The sequence below is a fragment of the Aedes albopictus genome, chromosome 2 (genome assembly GCF_035046485.1).
Source record: "Aedes albopictus strain Foshan chromosome 2, AalbF5, whole genome shotgun sequence".
NCBI classification, from domain to species: Eukaryota; Metazoa; Arthropoda; class Insecta; order Diptera; family Culicidae; genus Aedes; species Aedes albopictus.
This window is the reverse complement of record NC_085137.1, coordinates 188,066,694-188,093,202: the sequence shown is the minus strand read 5'-3', so window position 1 is coordinate 188,093,202 and position 26,509 is coordinate 188,066,694. Positions and strand designations below refer to the sequence as shown.

The 26,509-nt window shown below is 38.3% G+C and overlaps 1 protein-coding gene across 4 annotated transcripts in view; it reads right to left on the bottom strand.

The window, feature by feature from the left end:
* LOC115253815 (carbohydrate sulfotransferase 5) overlaps positions 1–20,514 on the bottom strand; it is a 134,196-nt gene extending 113,682 nt beyond the window's left edge. The window contains exons 1-3 of one of the 4 annotated variants that reach the window (XM_062850859.1): positions 20,152–20,514; positions 19,474–20,084; positions 9,020–9,622 (exon numbers count right to left, since the gene is read on the bottom strand). In XM_062850859.1, coding sequence (XP_062706843.1) covers positions 9,020–9,622; positions 19,474–19,643 — 773 coding nt within the window. In that variant the 5' untranslated portion in view covers positions 19,644–20,084; positions 20,152–20,514. The remainder of the gene's footprint in view (positions 1–9,019; positions 9,623–19,473; positions 20,085–20,151) is intronic. The other 3 variants (XM_062850860.1, XM_062850861.1, XM_062850862.1) reach the window with 3 other exon arrangements.
* Between the last annotated feature and the right edge of the window lie 5,995 nt (positions 20,515–26,509).

Here is a 26,509-nt window from a genome sequence, read left to right as displayed (position 1 = left end):
CTTCGAGAAAGAACTTACGGAATTCTCCAGGTATTCTTTCAAGGTTTCCTTCAGGAATTCTTTCAGAGTTTCCTACAGATATTACTTGAATGATTCCTGTAGGAATATCTTCAGGAATTTCTACAAGAATTCCTTCAAAAATGCCATCATGAAATTTTTCGAAAATTTTTTCAATGATTTATCCAGAAACTCCTTCAAGGATTTCTTCAGGCCTTCCTTCAGAATTCCTCCAGCAGTTCTACTAATGATTCCTTTATAAATTTATCCAAAAATTTATTCTAGGATTTGTTCAGGAATAGCATCAAGGATTTTTCAGGAATTCCATCAAGGAATCCTTCAGGAATTCCTTCAATAATTACTTGAGGAATTCTTTCGGGAATTTCTTCAGCATGCTGCAATTTCTCCAGGAATTTCTTCAAGGATTCCATTAAGGATTCATTCAAGGATTCCACCAGCAATTTTGTTAAGGATTCTTTCATAAATTATTTCAAGGATTGCTTTAGGAATTCCTTTAAGAATTTCGGTAGGAGTGCATTCAAGGATTCCTATCCAGAAATATCTTCAAGGATTCCTTAAGAAATTTCTTCAGGGATTCCTTGAGGAATTCCTTCTAGGATTCCTTCACAAATTCCTCCAGGAATTCCCTTAAGGTTTTCTTCAGGAAATCTTTCAAAGGTTCTTACAGAAATTCCTTCAGGGATTCCTGTAGGATTTTTTTCATGTATTAATCCTTGCAAGGATTCTTTCAGAAACTCCATCGAGGATTCATCCATGAATCATTCCAAAAAATCCTTCAAGAATTCCTCCACAAATGCCTTCCTGTAGGGATTCTTTCAAAGATTCCTTCAAAATTTCCTCCAGGTTTCCTCCAGCAGTTTTGTTAAGGATTCCTTTGTAAATTCATTCAAGGCTTGCTTCAGGAATACCTTTAAGGAGTGCCGTTAAAGATTCATTCGAGATTTTTTCAAGGATTCCTTCAGGAACTTTTTCGGGGATTCCTTCAGGAATTCTATTGGAATTTCCTCAAAGATTCTTTTACAAAGTCCTTACAGGATTTTTTTCTAGGATACCTTCTGGAATTTTTCAAGAATTCCTTCAGGCATTCTTTATGATTCCTTAAGAAAATCTATCAAGGATGCATCCATGAATTCTTTCTAAAATCTCTTCAAGACCTCCTTTGAGGATTCCTGCAGGGTTTCTTTCAGGATTTCTCCCAGGACTCGTCCAGCAGTTCTGTAAAGTATTCATTTATAAATTCCTTCAAAGATTCCTTCAGGATTTCCTTGACAGCTATCTTCAGGAATTCCTTCAGGAAGTACTTCAAGGATTCCTTGAAAAATGCCTTAAAACATTCCTACAGGATTGCCTCCCAGGAATTCGATCAAAAATTCCTTAAGCAATTCTTATAGGAGTTCTTGAAGTTCTCTTGATGGATATTCTTGAAAGAATTTCTTTTAAAGAATACATGGATGAATCCTTGATGGATTTCTAAAGAAATTCCTGAAAAAATCTTAAAGAATTCCTTGGAGGAACTCCTGAAGGATTTTTTAAGGAATCCTTGCAGAAATTTCTGGAAAAATTGCTGTTCCTTCAAGGATTTCTTCAGGAATTCCTTCAAGGATTCCTCCAGGAATTCATTCAAGGATTTCCACAGGAATTCCTTCAAAGATTCCTTCAGGAACTCCTTCAAGGATTCCTTCAGGAATTCCTTCAAAGATTCCTTCAGGAATTCCTTCAAGGATTCCTTTAGGAATTCCTTCAAGGCTTTTTTCAGGAATTCCTCCTAGGATTCCTTCAGGAATTCCTTCAAGGATTCCTTCAAGAATTCCATCAGGAATCCCTTCAGAAATTCCATCAGGAATTCCATCAAGAATTCCTTCAGGAATTCCTTCAAGGATTCCTTAAGGAATTCCTTCAGGAATCCCTTCAGAAATTCCATCAGGAATTCCATCAAGAATTCCTTCATGAATTCCTTCAAGGATTTATTCAGGAATTCCTTCAAGGATTCTTTCAGGAATTTCTTCAGGAATTCCTTCAAGGATTCCTTCAAGGATTCCTTCAGGAATTCCTTCAAGGCTCTCTTCAGGAATTACTTCAAGGCTTTCTTCAGGAATTCCTTCAAGGATTTCTTCAGGAATTCCTTCAAGGATTTCTTCAGGAATTTCTTCAAAGATTCCTCCAGGAATTCCTTCAAGGATTCTTCCAGGAATTCCTTGAAGGATTCCTCTAAGAATTCCTTCAAAGATTCCTCCAGGAATTCCTTCAAGGATTCCCCCAGGACTTCCTTCAAGGATTCCTCCAGGATTTCCTTCAAGGATTCCTTCAGGTATTCCTTCAAGGATTCCTCCAGGAATTCCTTCAAGGATTCCTCCAGGAATTCCTTCAAGGATTCCTCCAGGAATTCATTCAAGGATTCCTCCAGGAATTCCTTCAAGGATTCCTCCAGGAATTCCTTCAAGGATTCCTCCAGGAATTCCTTCAAGGATTCCTCCAGGTATTCCTTCAAGGATTCCTCCAGGAATTCCTTCAAGGATTCCTCCAGGAATTCCTTCAAGGATTCCTCCAGGAATTCCTTCAAGGATTCCTCCAGGAATTCCTTCAAGGATTCCTCCAGGAATTCCTTCAAGGATTCCTCCAGGAATTCCTTCAAGGATTCCTCCAGGAATTCCTTCAAGGATTCCTCCAGGAATTCCTTCAAGGATTCCTCCAGGAATTCCTTCAAGGATTCCTCCAGGAATTCCTTCAAGGATTCCTCCAGGAATTCCTTCAAGGATTCCTCCAGGAATTCCTTCAAGGATTCCTCCAGGAATTCCTTCAAGGATTCCTCCAGGAATTCCTTCAAGGATTCCTCCAGGAATTCCTTCAAGGATTCCTCCAGGAATTCCTTCAAGGATTCCTCCAGGAATTCCTTCAAGGATTCCTCCAGGAATTCCTTCAAGGATTCCTCCAGGAATTCCTTCAAGGATTCCTCCAGGAATTCCTTCAAGGATTCCTCCAGGAATTCCTTCAAGGATTCCTCCAGGAATTCCTTCAAGGATTCCTCCAGGAATTCCTTCAAGGATTCCTCCAGGAATTCATTCAAGGATTCCTCCAGGAATTCCTTCAAGGATTCCTCCAGGAATTCCTTCAAGGATTCCTCCAGGATTTCCTTCAAGGATTCCTTCAGGAATTTCTTCAATGATTCCTTCAAGAATTTCTTCAGGAATTCCTTCAAGGATTCCTTCAGGAATTCCTTCAAGAATTGCTTCAGGAATTCCTTCAAGAACTACTTCAGGAATTCCTTCAAGAATTACTTCAGGAATTCCTTCAAGAATTCCTTCAGGAATTCTTTCAAGAATTCCTTCAGGAATTCCTTCAAGAATTCCTTCAGGAATTCCTTCAAGAATTAGTTCAGGAATTCCATCAAAGATTCCTTCTATCATTATTTCAGGAATTTTTTTAAGGATTCATTCAGGACTTCCTTCAAGGATTTCTTCAAGAATTTCTTCAGGAATTTCTTCAAGGATTCCTTCAGAAATTCCTTCAGAGTTTTATCAGGAATTTCTTCAAAAATTCTTTCAGGAATTTCTCCAAGGATTCCTTCAGATATTCTTCCAAGAATGCTTCTGAAATTCATTCAAGAATTCCTTCAAAAATGCTATCAAGGAATCTTCAGGAATTCCTTCAAGGATTCCTTCAGGAATTCCTTCAAGGATTCCTCCAGGAATTCCTTTAAAGATTCCTTCAAGGATTCCTTCAAGAATTCTTTCAGGGATTCCTTCGAAGATTCCTTCAAGGATTCCTTCAGGAATTCCTTCAAGGATTCCTTCAGAAATTCCTTCAAGGATTCCTCCATGAATGCTTCAATGATTACTTCAGGAATTCCTTCAAGGATTCATTCAGGAATACCTTTAAGGTTTCCTTCAAGAACTGTTTCAGGGATTCCTTCGAAGATTTCTTCAGGAATTCCTCCTGGGATTCCTTCAGGGATTCATAATGGATTCCTGTATTTCTGAAGGAATCCTTGAAAGAAATTTTTGATGGAATCCTTGAAGACATTCCTCAAGAAATCCTTGAAGGAATTCCTGAAGGAATCCGTGAAGAAATTTCTGATGGAATCCTTGAATGAATTATTGAAGAAATTTCTGGAGGAATCCTTGTAGGAATTTTTGGAGGACTCCTTCAAGGAATTCTTGGAGGAATTCCTGAAATAATCCTTGAAGGAATTCTGGAAAAAATCCTTGAAGAAATCCTGTAAGGAATTTTTAAAGAAATCTTTGAAAGAAATCTTCAAATTCCTGAAATAATCCAGGAAGAAATTTCTGAAGGAATCCTTGGAGGAATTTTCGAAGGAATGCTTGAAGGAATTTTTGAAGGAATCATTGAAGGAATTCCTGAAGGAATCCTTGGATGAATTTCTGAAGGAATCCTTGGAAGAATTCCTGAAGGAATCCTTAGAGGAATTCCTGAAGGAATCCTTGGAGGAATTCCTGAAGGAATCCTTGGAGGAATTCCTGAAGGAATCCTTGGAGGAATTCCTGAAGGAATCCTTGGAGGAATTCCTGAAGGAATCCTTGGAGGAATTCCTGAAGGAATCCTTGGAGGAATTCCTGAAGGAATCCTTGGAGGAATTCTTGAAGGAATCCTTGGAGGAATTCCTGAAGGAATCCAATGATTCCTGCAGGAATTCCTCCAAGGATTCCTTCAAAAATTGCTTCATGGATTCCTTCAAAAATTTCTCCAAGGATTCCTTCAAGGATTCCTTCAGAAATTTCTTCCAGGATTATTTCAGGAATTTGAAGATTTCTTTCAAAGATTTCTTCAAAAATTCCTTACAGGATTTCTTCAAGGATTTTTTCTAGAATTCCTTCAAGGATTATTTCAGAAATTCCTTCAAGAATTCCTTCAGGAATTCCTTCAAGGATTTCTCCAGGAATTCCTTCAAGGATTATTTCAGAAATTCCTTCAAGAATTCCTTCAGGAATTCCTTCAAGGATTTCTCCAGGAATTCCTTCAAGAATTCTTCCAAGAATTCCTTCAAGGTGTCCTCCAAGAATGAAGGATTCCATCATGAATTCCTGAAGGAATCCCTGGAGGGATTCCTGAAGGAATCTTCGAAGGAATCCCTGAAACAGTTCTTGAAGGAATCCTTGAAGGAATTCCTGGAGGGATCCTTGAAGGAATTCCTGAAGATTCCTTGATAGCATTTTTGAAGGAATTCTTGAATGAATTTCAGAAGCATTCTTGGAAGAATATCTGAAGGAATCCTTGGAGAAATTCCTGAATGAATTTTTGAAGAAATTCCTGAAAAAACTCTGAAGGAATTTCTGAAGGAATCCTTGAAGAAATTCCTGAAGAAATTCTTGAAGAAATCCTTGAAGGAAGTCCTGAATGAATCCTTAAAAAAATCGTGAAATAATGATAGAAGGAATCTTTGATGGAATTCCTGAAGAAATTCTTGAAGGAATTCCTGAAGGAATCCTTGAAGGAAATCCTGGAGGAATCCTTGAAGAAATTCCTGAAGAAATCCTTGAAGGAATTCCTGAAGAAAGCCTTGAAGGAATTCCTGAAGAAAGCCTTGAAGGAATTCCTGAAGAAAGCCTTGAAGGAATTCCTGAAGAAAGCCTTGAAGGAATTCCTGAAGGAATAAGCCTTGAAGGAATTCCTGAAGGAATCCTTGAAGGAATCCTTGAAGAAATTCCTGAAGAAATTCCTGAAGGAATCCTTGAAGGAATTCCTGAAGGAATCCTTGAAGGAAATCCTGGAGAAATCCTTGAAGGAATTCCTGGAGGAATCCTTGAAGGAATTCCTGGAGGAATCCTTGAAGGAATTCCTGGAGGAATCCTTGAAGGAATTCCTGGAGGAATCCTTGAAGGAATTCCTGGAGGAATCCTTGAAGGAATTCCTGGAGGAATCCTTGAAGGAATTCCTGGAGGAATCCTTGAAGGAATTCCTGGAGGAATCCTTGAAGGAATTCCTGGAGGAATCCTTGAAGGAATTCCTGGAGGAATCCTTGAAGGAATTCCTGGAGGAATCCTTGAAGGAATTCCTGGAGGAATCCTTGAAGGAATTCCTGGAGGAATCCTTGAAGGAATTCCTGGAGGAATCCTTGAAGGAATTCCTGGAGGAATCCTTGAAGGAATTCCTGGAGGAATCCTTGAAGGAATTCCTGGAGGAATCCTTGAAGGAATTCCTGGAGGAATCCTTGAAGGAATTCCTGAAGATTCCTTGTTAGCATTTTTGAAGGAATTCTTGAATGAATTTCAGAAGCATTCTTGGAAGAATATCTGAAGGAATCCTTGGAGAAATTCCTGAAAGAAATTCCTGAAGGAATCCTTGAGGGAATTCCTGAAGGAATCCTTAAAGGAAATCCTGGAAGAATCCTTGAAGGAATTCCAGGAGGAATCCTTGAAGGTATTCCTGGAGGAATCCTTGAAGAAATTCCTGGAGGAATCCTTGAAGGAATTCCTGGAGGAATCCTTGAAGGAATTCCTGGAGGAATCCTTGAAGGAATTCCTGGAGGAATCCTTGAAGGAATTCCTGGAGGAATCCTTGAAGGAATTCCTGGAGGAATCCTTGAAGGAATTCCTGGAGGAATCCTTGAAGCAAGCTTGCTATTTCATGAAAACATTCGCGAAATGATGCGATTTGCTTTCGACAACGAATACGTTTTCACCCATCCTCGCTTTATTCAATCAACCTCCCATACGAGTAGCACACGACCGGACTCAACACTGATCAGCATAGTTGACTCTTCCTTTTCGCCGTTGAGCCGTTGCGTTCTAGCCAAGCATCTCTTTTCATCGCTTTCGATGCTTTTCGACAGCTTATCGCGAAGCATCGTTGGCTGGAAGCTATATTAGTATGGTATCGGTACATGCGAATGTTGCGTCTGTGTGCGTGTCGAACATTCGTGCCGTAGCGTCGCAAACCAACCTATTCGGTATGGTTCGGCTGTTCGGGCGAGCGTGTGGCGGCACAGTCAGATGTGTGCAAAATCGTTTGTCATTTACATCATGTTCGTTTTGCCACCTCTTTGCTGCTGGTCATCGCTGATCAGTGCACAGTTCAATCGCACGCGATAAATATACAGTTGATGAGTTGTGATGAGCACTAGTGAGGTGATAATTTGCATCATTGCCTTGAAGGAATTCCTGGAGGAATCCTTGAAGGAATTCCTGGAGGAATCCTTGAAGAAATTCCTGGAGGAATCCTTGAAGGAATTCCTGGAGGAATCCTTGAAGGAATTCCTGGAGGAATCCTTGAAGGAATTCCTGGAGGAATCCTTGAAGGAGTTCCTGGAGGAATGCTTGAAGGAGTTCCTGGAGGAATCCTTGAAGGAATTCCTAGAGGAATCATTAATGGATTAACTGGAGGAATCCTTGAATTCCTGGAGGAATCCTTGAAGGAATTCTTGAAGGAATTCCTGGAGGAATCCTTGAAGGAGTTCCTGGTGGTATACTTGAAGGAATTCCTGGAAGAATCCTTGAAGGAATTTCTGGAAGAATTCTTGAAGGAATCCTTGAAGGAATTCCTGCAAGAATCCTTGAAGGAATTCCTGCAAGAATCCTTGAAGAAATTCCTGAAGAATTCCTTGAAGGAATTCCTGAAGGAATCCTTGTAAGAATCCCTGAAGGAATTCTTGAAGGAATTGTTGAAGGCGTACCTGAAGGAACCCTTGAGAGCATTCCCGAAGAAATCCTAAAAGGAAATCCTGAAAATTCTTTGAAGGAATTATAATGGGAACTTAAAAAAAAAATTGATGAAATCCCTGAGAACCCTTGAAATATTTGTTGAAGGAATTATTGAAGGAATCAACGGAGAAATTCTTTAAGAAATTCTTAAACGAGTTCCTTGAAAGAATTCCCGAAAGCATCCTTAAAGGAATTTCTGAGAAAAATCTTAAAGCAACTGCTGAAAGAATACTTCAGGGATTCTTGAAGGAGTTTCCAGAGGGAACTCCTGGATGAATCCCAGAGGAAACTCATAGAAGAAGAAGGAACTCATGCAGGAATTACCAGAATAAAATCATCTAGAAATCCCCAGAGGGAATCTCTGGAGGAATCCCCACAAGGAACTCCTGCAGGATTCCACAGAAATAAATCCTGCAGAAATCCCCACATGGAACTCCTGCAGGAATATCCAGAAGGAAATCCTGGGGTAATCCCCAGAAGAAGCTGCTGGTGGAATCCCCAGAGCAAAATCCTGGAGGAATCCCCGGAGGAAACTCCTGGAGGAATGCCCAGAGGAGTTCTCGAAAAAAATCTCTGGAGAAAACCTCGAATACTGAATTTTGATAGGGTCTCGTAAGTTCCGGTAGCTTGATCTGGAGCTTCATGTCAATACTATTTTTTGGTAATAGTAGCAAGTTTTCAACGGAATCTATCGGAATTCCGCCGGGTACATTCACGGAATCTATCGGATGCATTCACTTGTAAAATATTCTATGCGTTTCCTAGAGCGGCTAAAATCTTGGCTAAAATACCCAGCAGGAGGTCAAATCCGAATCAAAATGTTCACGTCGTTGTTCTGGCAGCTGGTGATGTGAACCCTGCAGTGTACGTTCCGGGATAGATTCTGGTTTCCGGCTAAAAATCCGCAACACCAAAACAGATCATTCCAAAACAATTTGCAATAATGCAGAAAAACATTGGATAAAACAAAATAGAAATGAAAAAAGATGAAGAATTGTAAACATGTTTACATCCGAATATCACCTGTCAAGCAATATCACCAAACACCCAGTGTGAACGGTTTCGTGATATTGTAATATCACTTTGCTTGAATCATGATATAACTCCGTAGTCTGAACATGGCATAACACACACAAGAGTTTGAGTTTATAGGATTGAGGATAAAAAGAAATCGGTCCTCTACCAAGCAATAAGTTTAGTTTTGATGTACATCACAAAAGCTGAAGGCTTGGTTCGGACCTAACACCATCATAACGCAAACCCTCTTACAATTCGGCTCCAGAAGGGTAACCCCCTTCATATAGAAATCCTCGCTACGTCAATGTTCACTAAATTGCGCAACTCACCTTTCATCCTCCAGCAGCGGTTGGACCAGCGACGCCCTCAGGCGCACCACCTTCATGCTCTGCAGCGGGAACAACTTGCAGAAAGGCCCCAGGAACTTTGGTTCGTAGCAAAAGTGCGGAAACAACCGACAGTGTCGCCACAGGCGAGTATTATGACTGAACAGATAGTTGTGCGTCCGACCAAAGTCCAAATAGCTCTCCATCTCGGTGTAATCGCACTTGAGCAGATGCTTCAGATTGTGGATGGCGATCCGATCGTTCGGAGGGCCCCGAATCTGAACGATGTCGAAATCGAGCAGCGGTTCGTAGTGGTAGTAGTTACCGGGCATGGCGTTTAGGATGTCGCCTAGGAAGGTCGACCCCGATCGCCACGTGGTTATGATTATGCTGCGCATCGGTTGACCCCCCGTTTCCGGCGTTAGGTCCGATAGTTTGGAAGCATCGCTGTTGTAAAGGCCGTTTGGATACTCAAACTCGGCCATTTCGTCCGCTATCCGCGAACGTTGATAATTTAGCACATCTTCGATGGTGACGGTGGAGTTCTGAGGCGTTGGGATAGGCGGATAGGTGTCGTACGTTGAACTCCCACTGAATGTCTTCGCGCTGAAACAGAAAAGAGAAACGGGAACGATCGTTAGTTTAGCGTATCATCATTATTATGAAAGCTGTTGGTTCTGTTGAGAATTGTTGATATGCAAAAAAAAAAACATGTACGTTGCTACTCCCGCTAACCGTACACACGACACGATATCATCTCGGAGCACCCACGCGAAAACAATAATCAGCCACGAATCAGAGCAAGAAGCAATGCAAATTGTAGCTTGTAGGAAGGCGGTCATATATTTTGCACATTGTTTGGCCTTGTGCGCTATGCGACTGTTTTATTTCCATGTGTTTTGCGATAACACTGTTTACAGCTTAATTATGCATTTTGAAGCAAGTGGTTAAATGTATGCAAACATCACGATTTTCCTAGCGGGATTGTTCTCAACAAATCGCTGAACTTGTTTCTAAACAAATCCTGACCCTTATGGATCCGGAAACTAGTGAACCGATCGGCGTGAAATTATTTTGGAGCCGGGGAAGGTTATTAGCGTAGTGTGAGACTGCCCCCCCCCCCTCCGGGATTCTTCCAGAGATTCTTTCCTAGTTTGCTTGAGGAATACTTTCTGAGATTGTTTCGGTTGTAGGAGGTGGATTTTTTTTAAATTCCTTCGAAAATGTCTCTAGAGATTAATTGCGAGATCCGACTATGTATTTCACACGTGAAAGCTGTTTTTTAAACAACTTGTTAATCATTGTTTTTATCAATTTAATAATTTTGTATCTTGACGTGGCTCTCGTGAGCTGATTATTTGTATGACTGATTGTAGTTTATTTTTATTCATTTATTAGGGCGCTGGTAGACTATAATGCTCGCCCTGATGATGATGATGGATTTCATATTTGTTGACGTAGTTTTAGTAACTGAACTTTTTTTGAGAAGTCTACAAAAGTTTGAGTCTCGCGCGCGGTGACAGGTATAAATGACATTTTTGTATTTATTTATCAAATGGAATATCTATACTGTTGAAGGATTCTGTAGATTAGTAGTGAGTTGTCTAGTTGAATGTCGGGAATTTCTTGAAGATGAGAATATTGCCGACTGTTTTGACATCGCGCGAACGTTATCAATCCTCGCAATATTTTTGATTTTCTGATCTTTCATGATCACTAGTAATGCTTGCAAAGATCTGTAGTTGAGAGCAGCAGTATTTTGAAATTTATGTTTTGCTGTATAGTATGACAAATTCGAATGTTGTTTATATCTGTAGAAATAATCAGTCCGTATTTAGTTTGCAAAATCTGATTACATTGATCATAATTAATAATTATCTTAAAGATATTTCGTCTAGCTCAAACCTTTGTAGGGGTATGTGGCGGGACCATCATCATCATCATCATCATCATCATCCATCTAGGATTACTCCCCAGGATACCTCTAGGATTTCGAATCATTTTGGGGTTCCTTTTGAAGTTACCTCTGGGGTCCTTCCTAGTGTTTCTTTTGAGATCCCTAAAGGGTTCCATCTCAGGAACTTCTACCAGGTTTTCTTCTGAAATTCTTTCTTGGACTCAAGGGTTTTTCACATAGAGTTTCGGAATCCTCCATCAATTCCATCCCAGTTTCTCCCAATACCTTCTGATGAAAAGCAGAAGAAACTTGCTGGAGTATTTCTGGAAGGAAATCCTGTAGGAACTTGACCATGCTGGGGGTGATGGGGTCAATTCCCGGTCGGTCCAGGATCTTTTCGTAAAGGAAATTTCATTGTTTTTCTTGAGCATAAAGTATCTTCGCGCCTGCCACACGATATACAATTACACATGCAAAATGATCATTGGCAGAGGAAGCGCTCAGTTAAGGTGAAGATCACCAGCGTTCATTTCCCAAACAAAGCATTTTGGTCTGAAAATGCTACTCGGTGCTCAATGCGAGTAAGTAAGCAACGAGTACCATTTTCAGTTGTTCAATGGATCTCCAGATTTGTGCACGGGAAAAAATCGAGTAGAGTTAAGGGCGGCTACTGTGACGACCATCTTTGTGTTCCAGCGAACTGTGAAGAAGCTGAGATGCAAGCTATCACCCTGTGGGGACGTTACACCAAACAGAATAAGAAGAAGAATGGATGCAAAACAGTGTCCCAATCAATCGGGACTACATGTGGTTTCCCAAGGGCCACAAGCAATCCCAGTGCAGACCAACCGGAAGATTTTTGTGAAGAATCGAGTATTGTGATCTAAGGAAATTGTCATAAGGGCAGTGATTCAAATGGAAAATAAGGTTTAAGGCGAAACTGCAAGCATTTCCTCATTTTTTTTTGGTTTTTGATTTTCTATTAAAAAACGAAGCAATATTTTCAAAATCGGTTTTCATACACAGTTAGAGGAAGGATCGAGCTATCTCCTGGATTCTTACAGGTGTAAAACTTTATCCAATTTTTCAAAAACCACATTTTTTTTGAAATTTTACTCAAAAATGGTTTCCTTAAAACTGAAAAACATTTTCCACCTGAAAAAAATTCAGGAGATACCATGGGAGATACCTTGATCCTTTCTCTAACTACGAGGACCGATTTTGAAAATATTGCTTCGTTATTTAATTAAATCAATTTTCTCACTGTTATTTAATTAAATCAAAAACAAAAAGTGAGGAAATGCTTCCAGTTCTACCTTAATCGCTAGCGGTTTGTAATGAGGAGACCAAGAGAAGGAAAAATCTGGCCATGTACAAAATTTGAAAACAATTGTTTGAATTTGTTGACTGAGTTATAGCAGTTAGGGGCTATTCATAAACCACGTAGATCAAATTTTGGCCATCTCAGAACACCCCCCCCCCCTCCCCATTCGTAGACTTTTGTCCATACAAACATTTTGAAATTTGTATGGAGCGTAGACTTTAGCCAGACCCCCCTCCCCCCAAAAAGTCTACATGGTTTAGGAACGGTCCCTTAGTGCCCAAATGGTCCCAGATCCTATTTAGTTTCTGGTCAATCTAATCATGTTGGGGGGGGGGGGTCTATCGCTTTGAACTGGTATCCTTGAAGGTTGCTCGAAAAGAAGAAAGTTGCCACTAAAATACGCTGGTGTTAATGTTGGCAACTGGTACAAAATGATATATGCAATACATTTGGTGAGTTCATTCCATGCTACATTATTGTATTTCCATATTTACATACATTATAAATTATCTTGTGTTTCGAATAAACGATGTTAAGGTTATAGAACCTGTCTTTGTTTTGATCTCGTTACAGAAAGCTAGTGATGTCGCTGAAGCCTAGGCATTAGGGCTTGGTGTCTGGACACAAGATATAAATACAAGTGTCACATCCTAGGAAACGGCAACAAGAAAGGAGTGCGCATTAACCTCCTTAGCAACGCCATAACCCACACTTGAAATGAGAAGGGTCTTTCTTTATCAAATTCAAATTATTGCATCAATCATGTTATTCATAAGTGAATAATATAATAGCTGTATTCTTATATTTCTAGAATGTTTTTCAATACTAGCTGTGCAAGCACTACAAGAGGATAGAATAGAATATTATGGTAGAACTCACTTATTTTAAGGACATACTTGTTAGAATCCCAAAATGGCCGCCACAATGGCCGACTTTGGCACCTACTCACGATTTCGAGCGGACAAAACTCTTCGTAAACAAAACCAGCGCATCTGATCTTCTCATTTTAAGCTAATTACAAGTGAGCAAGAACAGAATATTAAAATGCACTGTGGTTTGAAGCTTGCTTCTTGTGATTTGTGCGTCTGAAGTTCTGATGCATTGTTGAAACGGGATTTCAATACGTTTGTCCTTAAAGGAAAGTTGCCTTCCTTCACGCGTTTGAGGGACAATTTCAAAACATAATGTTACTTTTGAACGATCGAATTCATTAGTTGTAAAAGTTTTGTTGCGTTATCCGGGTTCAGGAGATAAAAATGAAGCGTAAAATGCAATTTTCAGTCACAACCGATGTTAAATTGTATTCTGATCAATTTTGCCCCAAAGTGACAAAACACTTTTTGTTTTGTTCCAGATATTCCAGAACATAACTGTGGTGGAAAATGTTTACCATTTTTTTACGAAATTTTGAAAATGTTTTTTTTTTGCAGAAATGAAAAATATTTTCCACGAAGAAAATAGTTCAGTATATACCTTGGTACTCCCTTTATGATGTATCTGAAAAGTAATTTTGAACATATTGCTCCGTTTTATTTAAAAAAAAACAAAAACAAAAAAAATGATACAATGCATCCAGTAATGTTTACTGTTTTATCTATTTGAACAAGTGCTCTTGTAAGGTGTCCTGAAGATGTGGTAGCAAGAGGACTAGTGAACAAGGAGCCAGTATTGAACTGTCATGTATTGATGAAGTCTAAATATTGGACCTGTTGGATGACAGTGAGAAAATCTGCATACCGTAATCTGGGCGGAAGTTGATCACTTTTCCTCTATTCTTTTCAATAAAATCAGGTACAATCATTACTTATACGAAATTCTTACAAGAAACTGCAACATTTTGTAAAAAAATGTTCAAATTTCCAAATTGAAAAACTTTTAATCCGGGGTGAAGTTGATCAACCAATGACATAACATTTCAAGATTGGAAAATTAAATTTAATGATGCTGAAGCTGAATAATTTTTGATAAATCTTACAACTAGTGTATTTAGTATCCAAATGCTAGACTTTACAAATACTGGCGTGAGTGAGAAATGGATAAATTGAAGTGGAATTGGCGAAAAAGTTACTCGTCCTCTCGGTACGCTCTCGCCTAGGCTTTCCATATACATGGATTCGGAATTCATCCGAAAGAAGTGAGGTCTGTGGAAAAGATAACCTCAGAATTTCGAGCTGCACTTGAATTCAGGTTAGTCACTACATCTTCGAGTCTTCTCGTGGTGTAGTTGGCAACGCGCTTGCCTAGTAAGTAGAAGTCGTGAGTTCGTGTCTTACCGAGAGGACGAGACACTTTTTCGCAAATTACTCTCCAATTTGTCCATTTCTCACTCACACCAGTATATGTAACCCCTGTGCATAGCTTTTAAAATTAAGTAAAAGTTCCACTCGACTGGTTAAGCCGCAAAAATCGATAATTAATTAATTTGATTATGTATTCAGTGTGTTTAAAATAAAACAAAGTTATGAAAGTTACAGAATGGCTCACTTAAAACGCCTAAAGGTATGCAATTTCTTATAAAATCGTCCTACTATCGCGAAAGTATGCTATTTTCAAATAAAACTTATGTGTAAACATCAATTTTAACTCAATGTTATGATGAATAAGCCTACCTTGAATGAATAAAAGTGTTTGGGAGTCATCTGATATACAAGGCATTGATGGGAGGCGATTTTTTGAACAATAGTCTTTTTACCGAGTTTTAATACACATCCAAAAAAGTCGATATTTTTATGTTAAATCTGACACAATTAGCATGAGAATCTTCAAAAGTTCTTCTAATTTATTCACACAATTGATTTACATCAAAAGTTCTTCCATTGAAACAGAATTGTAGCGTCCTCAGCGGTTGAAGGACGTGGATCCCATAGTGATCAATTTCATCCCGCTGATCAATACCCACCGCCCTCCCCCCCTCCCCCCCCCCCCATATTACGGTACATATCGAAGATTATAAAATACACCTTACGAAAGCTGTAGTAAACGCAGGGTTATTGTACGAGAAAGATTCGGATGCTTATATCAAGGCTTAAATGGACTATAAATGTAAACTAGCGGATGATGATCAAGTTTTGCAGGAAAAAGAAAGCGTTAGGTTTATAACAGATCTAGATCTTGTTGGGGTCTCCAGTTAGCCTAGTGGTTAAGGCTATAGATCACCAATCTGGAGACGGCGGGTTCGATTCCCGTTCCGTTCGAGGAAATTTTCTCGACTCCCTGGGCATAGTGCATCATTGTACAAATTCATGCAATGACAGTCAAAGAAGGCCCTCCAATTAATAACTGTGGAAGTGCTAAAAGAACACTAAGTTGAAGAGAGGCCGGCCAAGTTCCAGTGGGAATATAGAGCCATAAAGAAGAAGAATAAGAAGAAGACGAAAAATCTAGATTGATACGAAATCTGCATAATTCTTAAAATTAATTTTAAGAAATCGTTGTGAAATATCAAAGTCACACCATAGTTATAAGAACTAAGAGAATGTCTTTTACACTTTTGCATTTTTTAAATTACTTTTTCATTGTTAGATATATTTTGTTTTACCACATACTCTCTTTATGCATTCATGAACCAATTGTCAAACACTGGCATAACTTAAACTGTTAGCATAACTGCCAGATTTGTTTCCTTTTTCAATCAGAGGGTTTCAGGAAGGTTCCAGAGGTCTTCAAGGGATTTCAAAGCGTTCGATTGGGTTTTATGGGCGACCTATGGAGTCTCAAGGGATTTTAGAGGTGTCCCAGGGGTGTTCCAGAGGGTGTCATGAGTGGTTCAGGGAATTTCAGGAGGTCCCAGGGTGACCTATGGGCGTTCCAAACATGTTTGAAAGGTTTTAGGGGTGTTTTAGGAGCGGGGATGGGATTTTATTGGCGTTCCTTGAGGTTTCACGAGGTTATAGAGCCGTTCTAGAGATGGTCCATAGGGCTTCAGTGCGTTACGGGCAGTCTTGTAAACATTCGACACTTTTCACTACCTTCATTTCATTGCCGCAGTCAGGTGTCAGCTTGCTTTGTTACATTCGTGCGCTACCGTTACCTCTTACACACGACACGTGCAGTGGAACGAAGTTCAATAAACATAAGAAAGCATCAAATCAATATCGTCTGACACGATGACATTTGTCTAATTCAAGCTTTTCGCATAGATTTACATCCAATTCCGATTATGAATGTTAGTATTAGTTTAATCTTGCATATTGCATTGAATACGACACAACTTTGGCCAACACAACTCTCATTATGGAAGAAGACAGGAATAACAAAAGCCGAACCGTCTCCCGAAAACGCTATCGTGGTGAAGTGTACTCGTTTGACATTTTTGTTTCGTACAGTACTATGATTGCTTGTGTGGCGAATGTCAGAGACAAAGGAGGCCGAATATCGACGAAAAGGTTCAAATCACTGTGATCTCTAACAAAACTGGTTACGGGGTGTTCCCAGGGGTTCCTGAGAGTTTTAGAGGTGTTCCTCTAGGTTTCAGGAGAATTTACGGGCATTCCATTGGGGTTTCATGGCACAAATTTCCCAAATGGAGGAGAACGTGCCTCTAGAGCCGATCTACTGATACCTAATGGGGGTTTCAGGGGCTGCCATGGGCATTCCATGGGGTTTTAGAGTCATTTCAGAGTGTTCCGAAATGTTCAGAGTGTTGCGAGGTTCGAAAGGTTTCAAGAGCATTTCAGGGGTTTCAGGAGCGATCCGAAGAGTTTCATATTTTTTTCAGTTTTTTATGTGCATTTTAACTTAACCCTCTAATACCCAATCCCGCCTTTAGACGGGGTATAATTTGAGAATTTTTGTATTTTTTGTTTCGTGGAAAATCTTTTTTTTTTTTTTTGGCTGATATTTAGGACTGTTCTGTATATCTCAAAATGGTTTTTGGTGTATTTTAAAGCGCATTTACATTTTTTTAAAATCATTGAAAAATTGATGTTTCAGTCACCTTTTAGAAGTCATTGTTTATTTTGTATTGAATCGCTACAATTAACATATTTTAAATTTTTCCCAAATCATTCTATCCTTGTTTAATAGTTTAAGGGAATCGAATACACTCTAAAATTATTCTCTTTAAAATTACACGGAAAATAAAAATTTCTGTGAAAATAATTAAAAATAATAATGTTTCAACAATAACCATAAAATCTCAAAATGTTTTCACCTCAAAAAATCGGTTTCCCAAATTGGCTTCCAGAAAAAATATAAAAGTGTGGGGATGCTCAAAAATAAAAATTAGAAAAATCAAAAACTGAAATTCACGAAATCAAGAATTAAAAAGAATCATCTTCCAAAACATGTTTAAATCGATTTTAGATGATGAAAAATGATATTTAGATCAAAATCAAAAATTTGGATATTAGAGGGTGTTGCGACGGAGTCTCATGTATTTGGGTGAATCTGGCAACTGTCCTATCCAATAGGAATTAATTGAATTGAATGTACATATTAGAATTGTAAGGAGATTTAGTGTTAAGTTGAGCGTTGAGTCGAAGTGAGTGAGTTCGTTAGAGATTAAGAAATTATCATCATTGAAGCTGCCGTTATCAAACGCTGCTCTCGATATGTGTTTCATTGATCCAGAAGAAACTGGACGCCAACAGAGGGTTTATGATAATTCTACACTTTGTTCCAAGGGGTTTCAGAGATGTTCCAGAAGATTATAAGGGCGTCCCATGGGGTTTGAGGGTGAGTTCTTCAGAAGGGAAGTAAAGCGTGGGTCCCGAGATGAACTAGCCTGAGGCTAAAAATTTCCTTAATACAGACATAAAAAAGCGGTAAATAGGGTGTTCTTGAACGAGCTCTATCAAAAAACTTTTTAAGGAACCTACACTGAACCGGGGTCTAATTAATTACCAAGGTGAAATTGATCAGTTGGAAATTGAATTGAAATTCCACACTAGGAACTTTCGAAGGTCGTTATGATCATAAAGTTCATACCTCTTTTAGCGCATAGATATCTAGATATGGGTGCAAATTTAGAAAAAAAATAATGCAAAATAGATCAAATGCATTTATTGAATTATATGTATATTTTATCATTTTTGCATAAATATACCGTGATTTTGGGTGAAATTGATCAGTGGGGTGGAATTGATCGACGAGAGGACCATTTTTATTTGTTAAAAAAAAAGCTTTAAACTTACAACAATTTGTAAAAAAATGTTCATCACCTGGCTCAAGAGTTATTGAATGATGAGTTTACATGTTTCACAGCCAATCAATCACATATTTCTGTATAAAATTCAATATTTTCCGAAACAGTCTGTCAGGCGAAGTTTGAAGACGCTTTCAAACTTTTGTTACCGTAGCTGTATCGCAAATGTAATGAATATTCGAATGAATGTTTCTAGCTGCCAAGTATTCCCTAAACCCGGTTTCGTCATCAAAAGTTCCATAAATATTGAAATTTATGCATAAAATTGTACTTTTCCGGAAGTTATATCATATTCAGAATAGAAATTGCATACTTTCAGGCGTTTTCTTAAAATTTATTAAACTTAAATAATTAAAAAAATACTAAACTTGTAAAAAATTTGCATAGGTTTTCGTATTCCGGGGAGGTTAATTTAGGAGGAAAAAATATTTTCACCAGTTACAAAAACATTTCACTGACTGATCAATTTCACCCCGAAATTATTTTTTTTTTATTTTCTATTTCAAATGATATTTTTTGTAATAAAATGATTTGCAATAGAATTTTTGACCTCGTTGACTGATAAAAACCATGGTCGTACTTGTTTTAAAGCATTAAATTTAACCATATCGATAAGTATTCAAAAATGATTCTCAAAAAGCTACGAAAAGTGATCAATTTCACCCGAAATCACGGTATTTCTTTACTTATGTAGTCACAATGTGATGGATTTTTTCTGCCGGTTGCTTTAGATTTATTAAACAAAATAGTTGAAAAATAGTCAATGGTAAGTATTGTGGAATTCCGTTTCTTAGATTTTTAAACAATTAATGAACAGATTTATTAAAATTGACTAATTATTAGTTGCATCAATTAACACGCTGAACACTTCGCACATATCTGTCGAGTTGAACTCGAATTTGAACTCTTGTGGGACGGCTCAAAGCAACACACAACTTTCCCTTGTCTCCGTCCGCGTTGCCCTTTCACCGGTGTATGCAGTGCATCACATCATCGTTTTGTACCGTTCACACTCTCTTTCGTTCCTCCAAACGCCACACAGAAAAAAAAAAGAAATCATCTTTTTACGCTCTCATAGAGGCGCGACTTACCCGTAGAATTTGTGTGCATTCAGCAGTCGCAGATTGGCGTTGCGCTCCCGAGGCTTGAAGTACTCGGTGGTGTAGCTATTGGACGACGTAAACCGGTGGCTCGCAAAGAGCAGCAAGATGCACAACCCGCTGATGGCACACACTCCGATCAAATTGATACGCCGCGACATCGTGTGTTTCCCGTCGAACCCCGATCACACTTTCTCCTCCATAAAATCGAGGCGAGGAAATTCAAAAACAAGAGCACTTTTTCACTTATGCACTAGATGTAGCTATAAATACGGCTTATGATGGTTGTTACTCCTTGGGGGCTTGGCGATCTTTTGCTGCGCCACGCACTGCCAATGATCTTTTTATGATCTATAGCCAATCTACCGAAAGAACAGCTGGAACTTTGAAGACCACTGACTAGAACTGTAGACGAATACTGAAACACACCCTATATGGAACTTTTTACTCACTAAAGGCTCGTCATCATCCTTCATAACATAAACATAATTTCACGAATTAATTAGCCTCCCATATATTATAGAGACTGTCACTCCACTTTCTATATTGCCATTTGCTTGAATTATTCCCAAACTAAATAAAGCTGAATTCCACTGAAATTACTGTAAAAATTATTTCGATTTTTTTTTTCACAGAAGAAGCTTAGACGAAGAATTCTATACTATCTACCTCAAGTGGCTCTCAATAACACTTGATTCTTATCATATTTCAAATCGCTCCATCATCTAAGTGCATTCCCGCACTTACAGGTCATCGATACTCCCAGAAACCTCCAGCAAAATCAATGCCTATTCACAATTTCCGCGACGATATCTCGACGATGATTGCACCAATTTTTCGAAGCAAAGGAAACCCACCAAAACTCGCGACGAACACTCTAGCTCTAGACAACACTCGTTTTAGGTGCTAGGTATACCACGCAAAATTCGCGATGTTGAAAGCGCGACGGATGGAAGTGAATTGATCCGATGTTTTCATTTTCTCATATCCCCCTACATAATCAAAAATATGCGACTGATGTCTATGAATGAACCATCATCAAGCGAGACCGATACACCAGCAACAGTTTGACAGAGCTGCCTGTCAGCTGCGAATGACAAGGGCGCAGCACGGCGGGCATTTTGTATTTTTGCCCGCAGACTGCCGCATTCGGGGCCACTGTGGGCTGAGGAATTTTTCTTAGATTTTTTTTAAACTTCTTAGAAAACTATTAAATTTAATTGAAGCAAAGTTGTTTAAAGGATGGTACGGTCAAAATTTGGTCACACCATTTTTTTTCATAACTTTGGCGCCGTTCACAAATTACGTAACGCTCTAGAGGGGGGGGAGTCCAGCCGAGCGTTACGGAGAGAGGATGGGGTCAAAATATTCCGATTTTAGCGTTACGTAATAAATGGATGCTGCCCTTAGACTGCGTAGGGGAATTGTGGGTAAAATGAACAGGGAGTAGGGGGTAAAACGAACATGGTGGTGATTTACAGCATTTAGGCTATTTTTTCATACTTTAACGATTAGGTTCAATGCACCAACATAAATCATTGTACTTCTGCTGGCGTTGGACTTAAAAATTGACTAAACCACTTTAAAATGAGGAAAATAGCGAAAATCATGCAAACAATATGATCTGATGTAAAACTGAAGCTAATCGGAATAAACGTCAATTGGTTCATTATTTGCAAGTTTCTACATGTGTGATACCATATTCTTTTTTTTATCTTTATTAACACTCCAAATACCGTGAAAGGAAAAAAGTGGGAACTAAAAGTTTGAACAGCTCGTTCTCAGCCGTCTGTGATCCGATTTAATTTTTTTTTTCAGGGATCTTCTACCCAACTCTTCTACTTTTATGCTTTGCAAAAAATATATTTTTAGGGATGCTCATTTTTCCCCCAGACCAGCGTGAGTAAGGAACGTTTTTTAAAAAAATCGTATTTTTTTATTTGCATGCCAAGTTTTAGTGATGGCCACGAAAAATGACTAGAAATCGGTATATTTGATAAAAAGGCATAATGGAGAGGTAGGTAGTATACAATTTGCGTAACTATCTTGAACATCCCTAGCTACAAATGACTCGATTCCCGACCGGCATGTACTCTAGTGCTCTTGATAAGCATCCTAGAAGGTTCACGTCTTCAGCAAAGTGTTTCATATTGATTGGTACTACACTTTCACGTATTCTATATTGATCTAGATCTGCTGTAACTGATCTAGATAAGTTTGATTATTTGTATGACTCTCTAAAATACTCGAAATGCATCCTAGAAGGTTGCAGTCTTCGTCAAAGTTATTTGGATTGGTTAGCACTTCACTTTGACGTCTTCAGGGTTGATCTAGATCTGCTGTAATTGATCTAGATAAGTTTTGTTTTTCTATATGATTTTATAGAATCCACGATGAGCATTCTATAGAGTTGCAGTCTTCGGCAAAGTTCTCTGGATTGGTTATTACTTCACTTTTTCATCTGTAGCTTTGACCTAGATCTGCTGTAATTTATCTAGATAAGTTTTATTTTTCTACATGACTTTCTGGAGCTCTAGCTATGCATCCTAGAGGATTGCAGTCTTCGGCAAAGTTCTAGATCTAGACCTGCTGTATTTTATCTAGATAAGTATTATTTTTTTAACTTACTCTCTACAATTCTCTACATGCATTCTAGAGGGTTTCTGTCTTCGGCAAAGTTTTCGGGACCGATTGGTACTACACTTCCACGTCTCCGGTTTTGTCTAGATCTGCTGTAAATGATCTAGATAAGTTTTATTTTTGATATGACGAAAAGTTCACTGGATTGGCTGGTACAAAAATTTCACGCTTTCGATTTTGATCTAGATCTGCTATAGTTGAAAAAAATAGATTATTTTTCTATATGATTTTCTATAATTCTTTATATGCACAAATTCAGCGCTGAATTGGTTGGTACCATACTTCTATGTCTCCAGTTTTGATATAGATCTGAAGTATTTGATCTAGATCAATTTTATTTTTCAATACGATACTGTGAGGCTCTAAACATGCATCCTGGAAGTTCGGAGTCTTGAGAGAAGTGCAGAGAAGTATCATAGAATCATAGCATGATGCGCACACGTGGTTGATAGCAAGAACTTTTTGAGTTGCGTGTTTTCGATGATGTCCTGTATAATTTAATTTGATCGGTGGAACTACGGCACCCGGCTAGAACATGTTTGTAAAATAAATGGTTGTGTGATTAGAGTGGAAATTCTGCGGTTGGGTTGCGTTTTTCGTACGTTGGTCCTTTAATGGCGGACATGCTTGTAATGCATCACCGATGCACTTCAAGGGTTGATAATGACAATAAAGATGATAAAAGTAGTCAATTCAAGATTCTTTCAATAAATGGCTGTGTATGTGTAGGCTAGACTAGCCTAAACTAGAATCTTCACTGTTTTAAATATGCATCTCTTTTAGATGAACATGGCACTACACTCTTACTTCTTGGATTGTGGTATTGTTCTGATGGCACTGATCTAAAAGGGTTTCATAATTTGGAATGTATCTTCAATGCTCTTGTAGGTTTATAGTTTTGGACGAAGTTGCTAGGATTGACTGATAACATGTGTAAATCTGAAATGAGTTCGTTCCACCGAAATATAGGGTTGCTTGGGTCCAGCCAATTTGGTGTTAATGGGATCTATGTTTATGTTGAGTTGTTCCCGTTTGCTCCCATGTGAAAAAAAACTTTATTTGTGTATAATATATACAGGTAATAGACAAATTGATCGAAACAGGCAAAATTTTCACTCTTCAAAAAAATGGTCAACTAGGGTATTGCTTCCCTTATTAAGCATGTGGCTCCCATTTTCATCCCACAAAAAAACAAAGGATTGAAGCGCTGTTTGTTTTGTTTCTTATTTTTGTATTTTTTGTTAGAAGTGAGCACCCATTAAAACAAAAAGAACGATGTCAATCGGTGCCGTAATCGCTTGTTTTTGAATAGGATGAAAATGGGAGCATGAGATTACTGATGGCACACATACCCTAGCTGTAACTTTTTTGGAAAAAAAACCATCATTTAAACTGCCGTTCTACGCATAATTGTCCTATGTTCTAGAGGAATCCATATATACATGGATCAATTATGCGTAGAACGGCAGTAAAGTTGTTCAGCTAGTTGTCCATAAATGGTCCAATTAAAGATAGAAAGATTCTCATGAATGGCATAACTATCCGATGGCCTACTCTGAACTGTTGTTTCCGGATTTAAAGAGCCAAATGTAATAAAATTTTGAGTGTTAACGACTTATATAATAAGCTTTGGAAAACTTTTGACTCAACCTTAAATTGTTAATACAGAAAAAATACTGTTGTAGTAACTAAAGTTTGGGTTGACGTAAACAAAAAAAAAACCTTGAAAAAGGCTTAATAAAAAATTAGAGGGGCGTGTACAAGACACAACCGCATGACGTAAACTACGTAAAGCAGTTTGTTATTGGTTGAATCAATAGTTTGAATCAATAAAAATAATCATGTCATAAGAAACAAAGTAAATTCTGCAAGTTTGAGAATTCCGGTGCAAGGGGATGTGTATTGGAAATAATTACAAAATAGTTCGAACTTGTACAGACTTTTCGAACCCTCTAAGCAGAATACCCTCTTCAAATGAGTGTAATAAGTTTTGTACCTTTTAATTCCGCCCTATTTTGCTTATCCTTTGACAGATACGCGTATCGACTACCACTTGTAATCTTCCTCAGTGTCAGTCCTCCACAGCTTGAAGCCTAAGCGAAGCCGACGGAAATCCCTTATACACTGCGCTGATGGTAGCGCAAGAAGAAAGCGCACTCGCTAGATTCAGAGACACGACCAGATGAAAAGACACGGTTTAATTTCCGCACAATGCTGTTGAATTTTGTTTGGTATACTATAGTAGGTTTCAAAATTCGGCAGTTTTGACACTTATGTGACCAATGTCACTTTATCGGAAAATGTACCATTTACTCTTTCACAAAATTGATAAAGCCCTTGAAAGGGCTGTTCGAACCAGAATTTAGTCAAATTATTGCACGTGAGTTCAACAAATTTCATTGTTCTGGCAGCAAAAGTCAGAACAGCGACGAGACTTTGTCTTAGGACGTCCATAATAAGAAGTATTTTTTTTTTTATCTGTATTAACGAGATTTTTAGCCCTAGGCTAGTTCATCTCGGATAATAAGAAGTAGAAGAATTGGTTTGATAGATAGAAGAAGAATTAGTTTGACGAGAGAGGGGTAAGAATCAGTAATGCCATACAGCTTACTTTGCAATCAAACAGATCAATCAAAAATGCAAATCATAACGCTTTTGCTAATTTGATGACTGGAATTGCCTATATATTATTATTTATCAAAGAATTTCTATAAATCGTAGCTTTCTTCCAGATTTTGCGACAAAAATGGGCACAGAGAATTTTGATTTTTGCAGACATAATACTAATTGAAATTTGGTTGAGAAATAATCTTCATTTCTTCATTAAACTTGCAATTTCTCTAAGTTTAAGAAAATTATTGGAAATTTCCGATCAACTCGATTTTGTAAATTTATATGGAGTGTATCATGGATGCTACAAGAAGCAATTCTATTTCCACTACTCCGCCACTCCGGCTTTGAGACTGTGCCGATTTTGACATTATTTGTGACCCGGCGCTTCGTCTTTCTTAGAAAATTATTCGGTTCATTCTTGTGGAGGAACATTGGCAAACGCAAACGGAGAAACTGGCTAGCCCAGGAGTACCATTTATGACAAATAATCAAAATTATTGATTTTCAACAGAAAACTATTGAAAATTTGGGAAAAGTAAGCCGATGTTTCAACCAGCCGATTGCGTGCGAGCACATTTTTGCGTTTTGCCGTCCAGTTAAATTCTTCTCATCTTCCATCATTCGTTCATGATCTTTCTAGGGGATTGCATTGAAGGATAATTTGGAAATAATACTATTAATGGCTGAGTTATTAACGTGCAAAATCTGACATAATTTCGTGACCGTCGTAAAATTTTAGATTTCCAGTGCCGTAATAGCGTAAGCACCCCATTTCATGCAATTTTACCGCACTCGCGTAGTAGATGGTTTTGAAATGTCGGCATTTGCATGTGTTCACTCAATTCGGAATCAACTCTTGCAGAAAATATAGGGGCATCTGGGGTAATACGCACTGTCGAGGCAAAACGCACCCCCTTTGTTTTTCAGAGATTATCGGTTTTAGAGCTTTGAAACCTTATCAGTCTAGTAGAACGTCTTAATAAATGAGCATCTGGAAAATTTTACATATCTGCGTTACGTAATTAGTGAGAAAAATGAATAAAATTGAAAAGCACGATTCTGATGTAATTTTCCCGATCGTTTGTCGAATGATTTGATGGTGAAAACCGACCAAACATCTAATGCTGTTGTGTTTATTCAGTTCATTGAGGGCAATGCTAAGCATAGGAAAAATAACTTAAACAGTAATCTACGTAAATTATATGTTTTAAACTATTTTATTTTTTGCTATTGATTGGGGCAATATGCACTCCATTGGTTGGGGCAAAACGCACCTATAGAAAACAAGCTGTAATAATATCTATGAGTGCTCTGTAAGTAATCGCAAACAAAATGGAGCTATTGTTTGTCTTAAAACCTTATAAAACATGCATTTTGTCTAAAAAGTAAAAAGATTTCTAAACTCGACGGTGCATCTTGCCTCAATGTTGTGGTGCGTCTTGCCCCTTTGTTTGAGTGCATCCTGCCCCATTGTTGTAGTGCATTTTACCCCGAGCAAGGGTGCATACTGCCCCGGATAAACATACGAAGCCGTAATGTTAGTCTTTACAAAAAACGTTATTTTCAAGAGCTGAACTGTATTAAGACTGAAATTTTGTTTGGTTTCTCTTAGAATGAAAGTATATGCAATGAATGCATGCATTAAACCAATAAATTATTGCCTTTTTATATGCATTTGGACGCATCTTCCTTAAGTGGTGCGTATTACCCCAGAATCGCCTAGAATTGTAGCCCTCATAAGGACTGTTTAAATAATTGCTAACTAAAGGTGAAA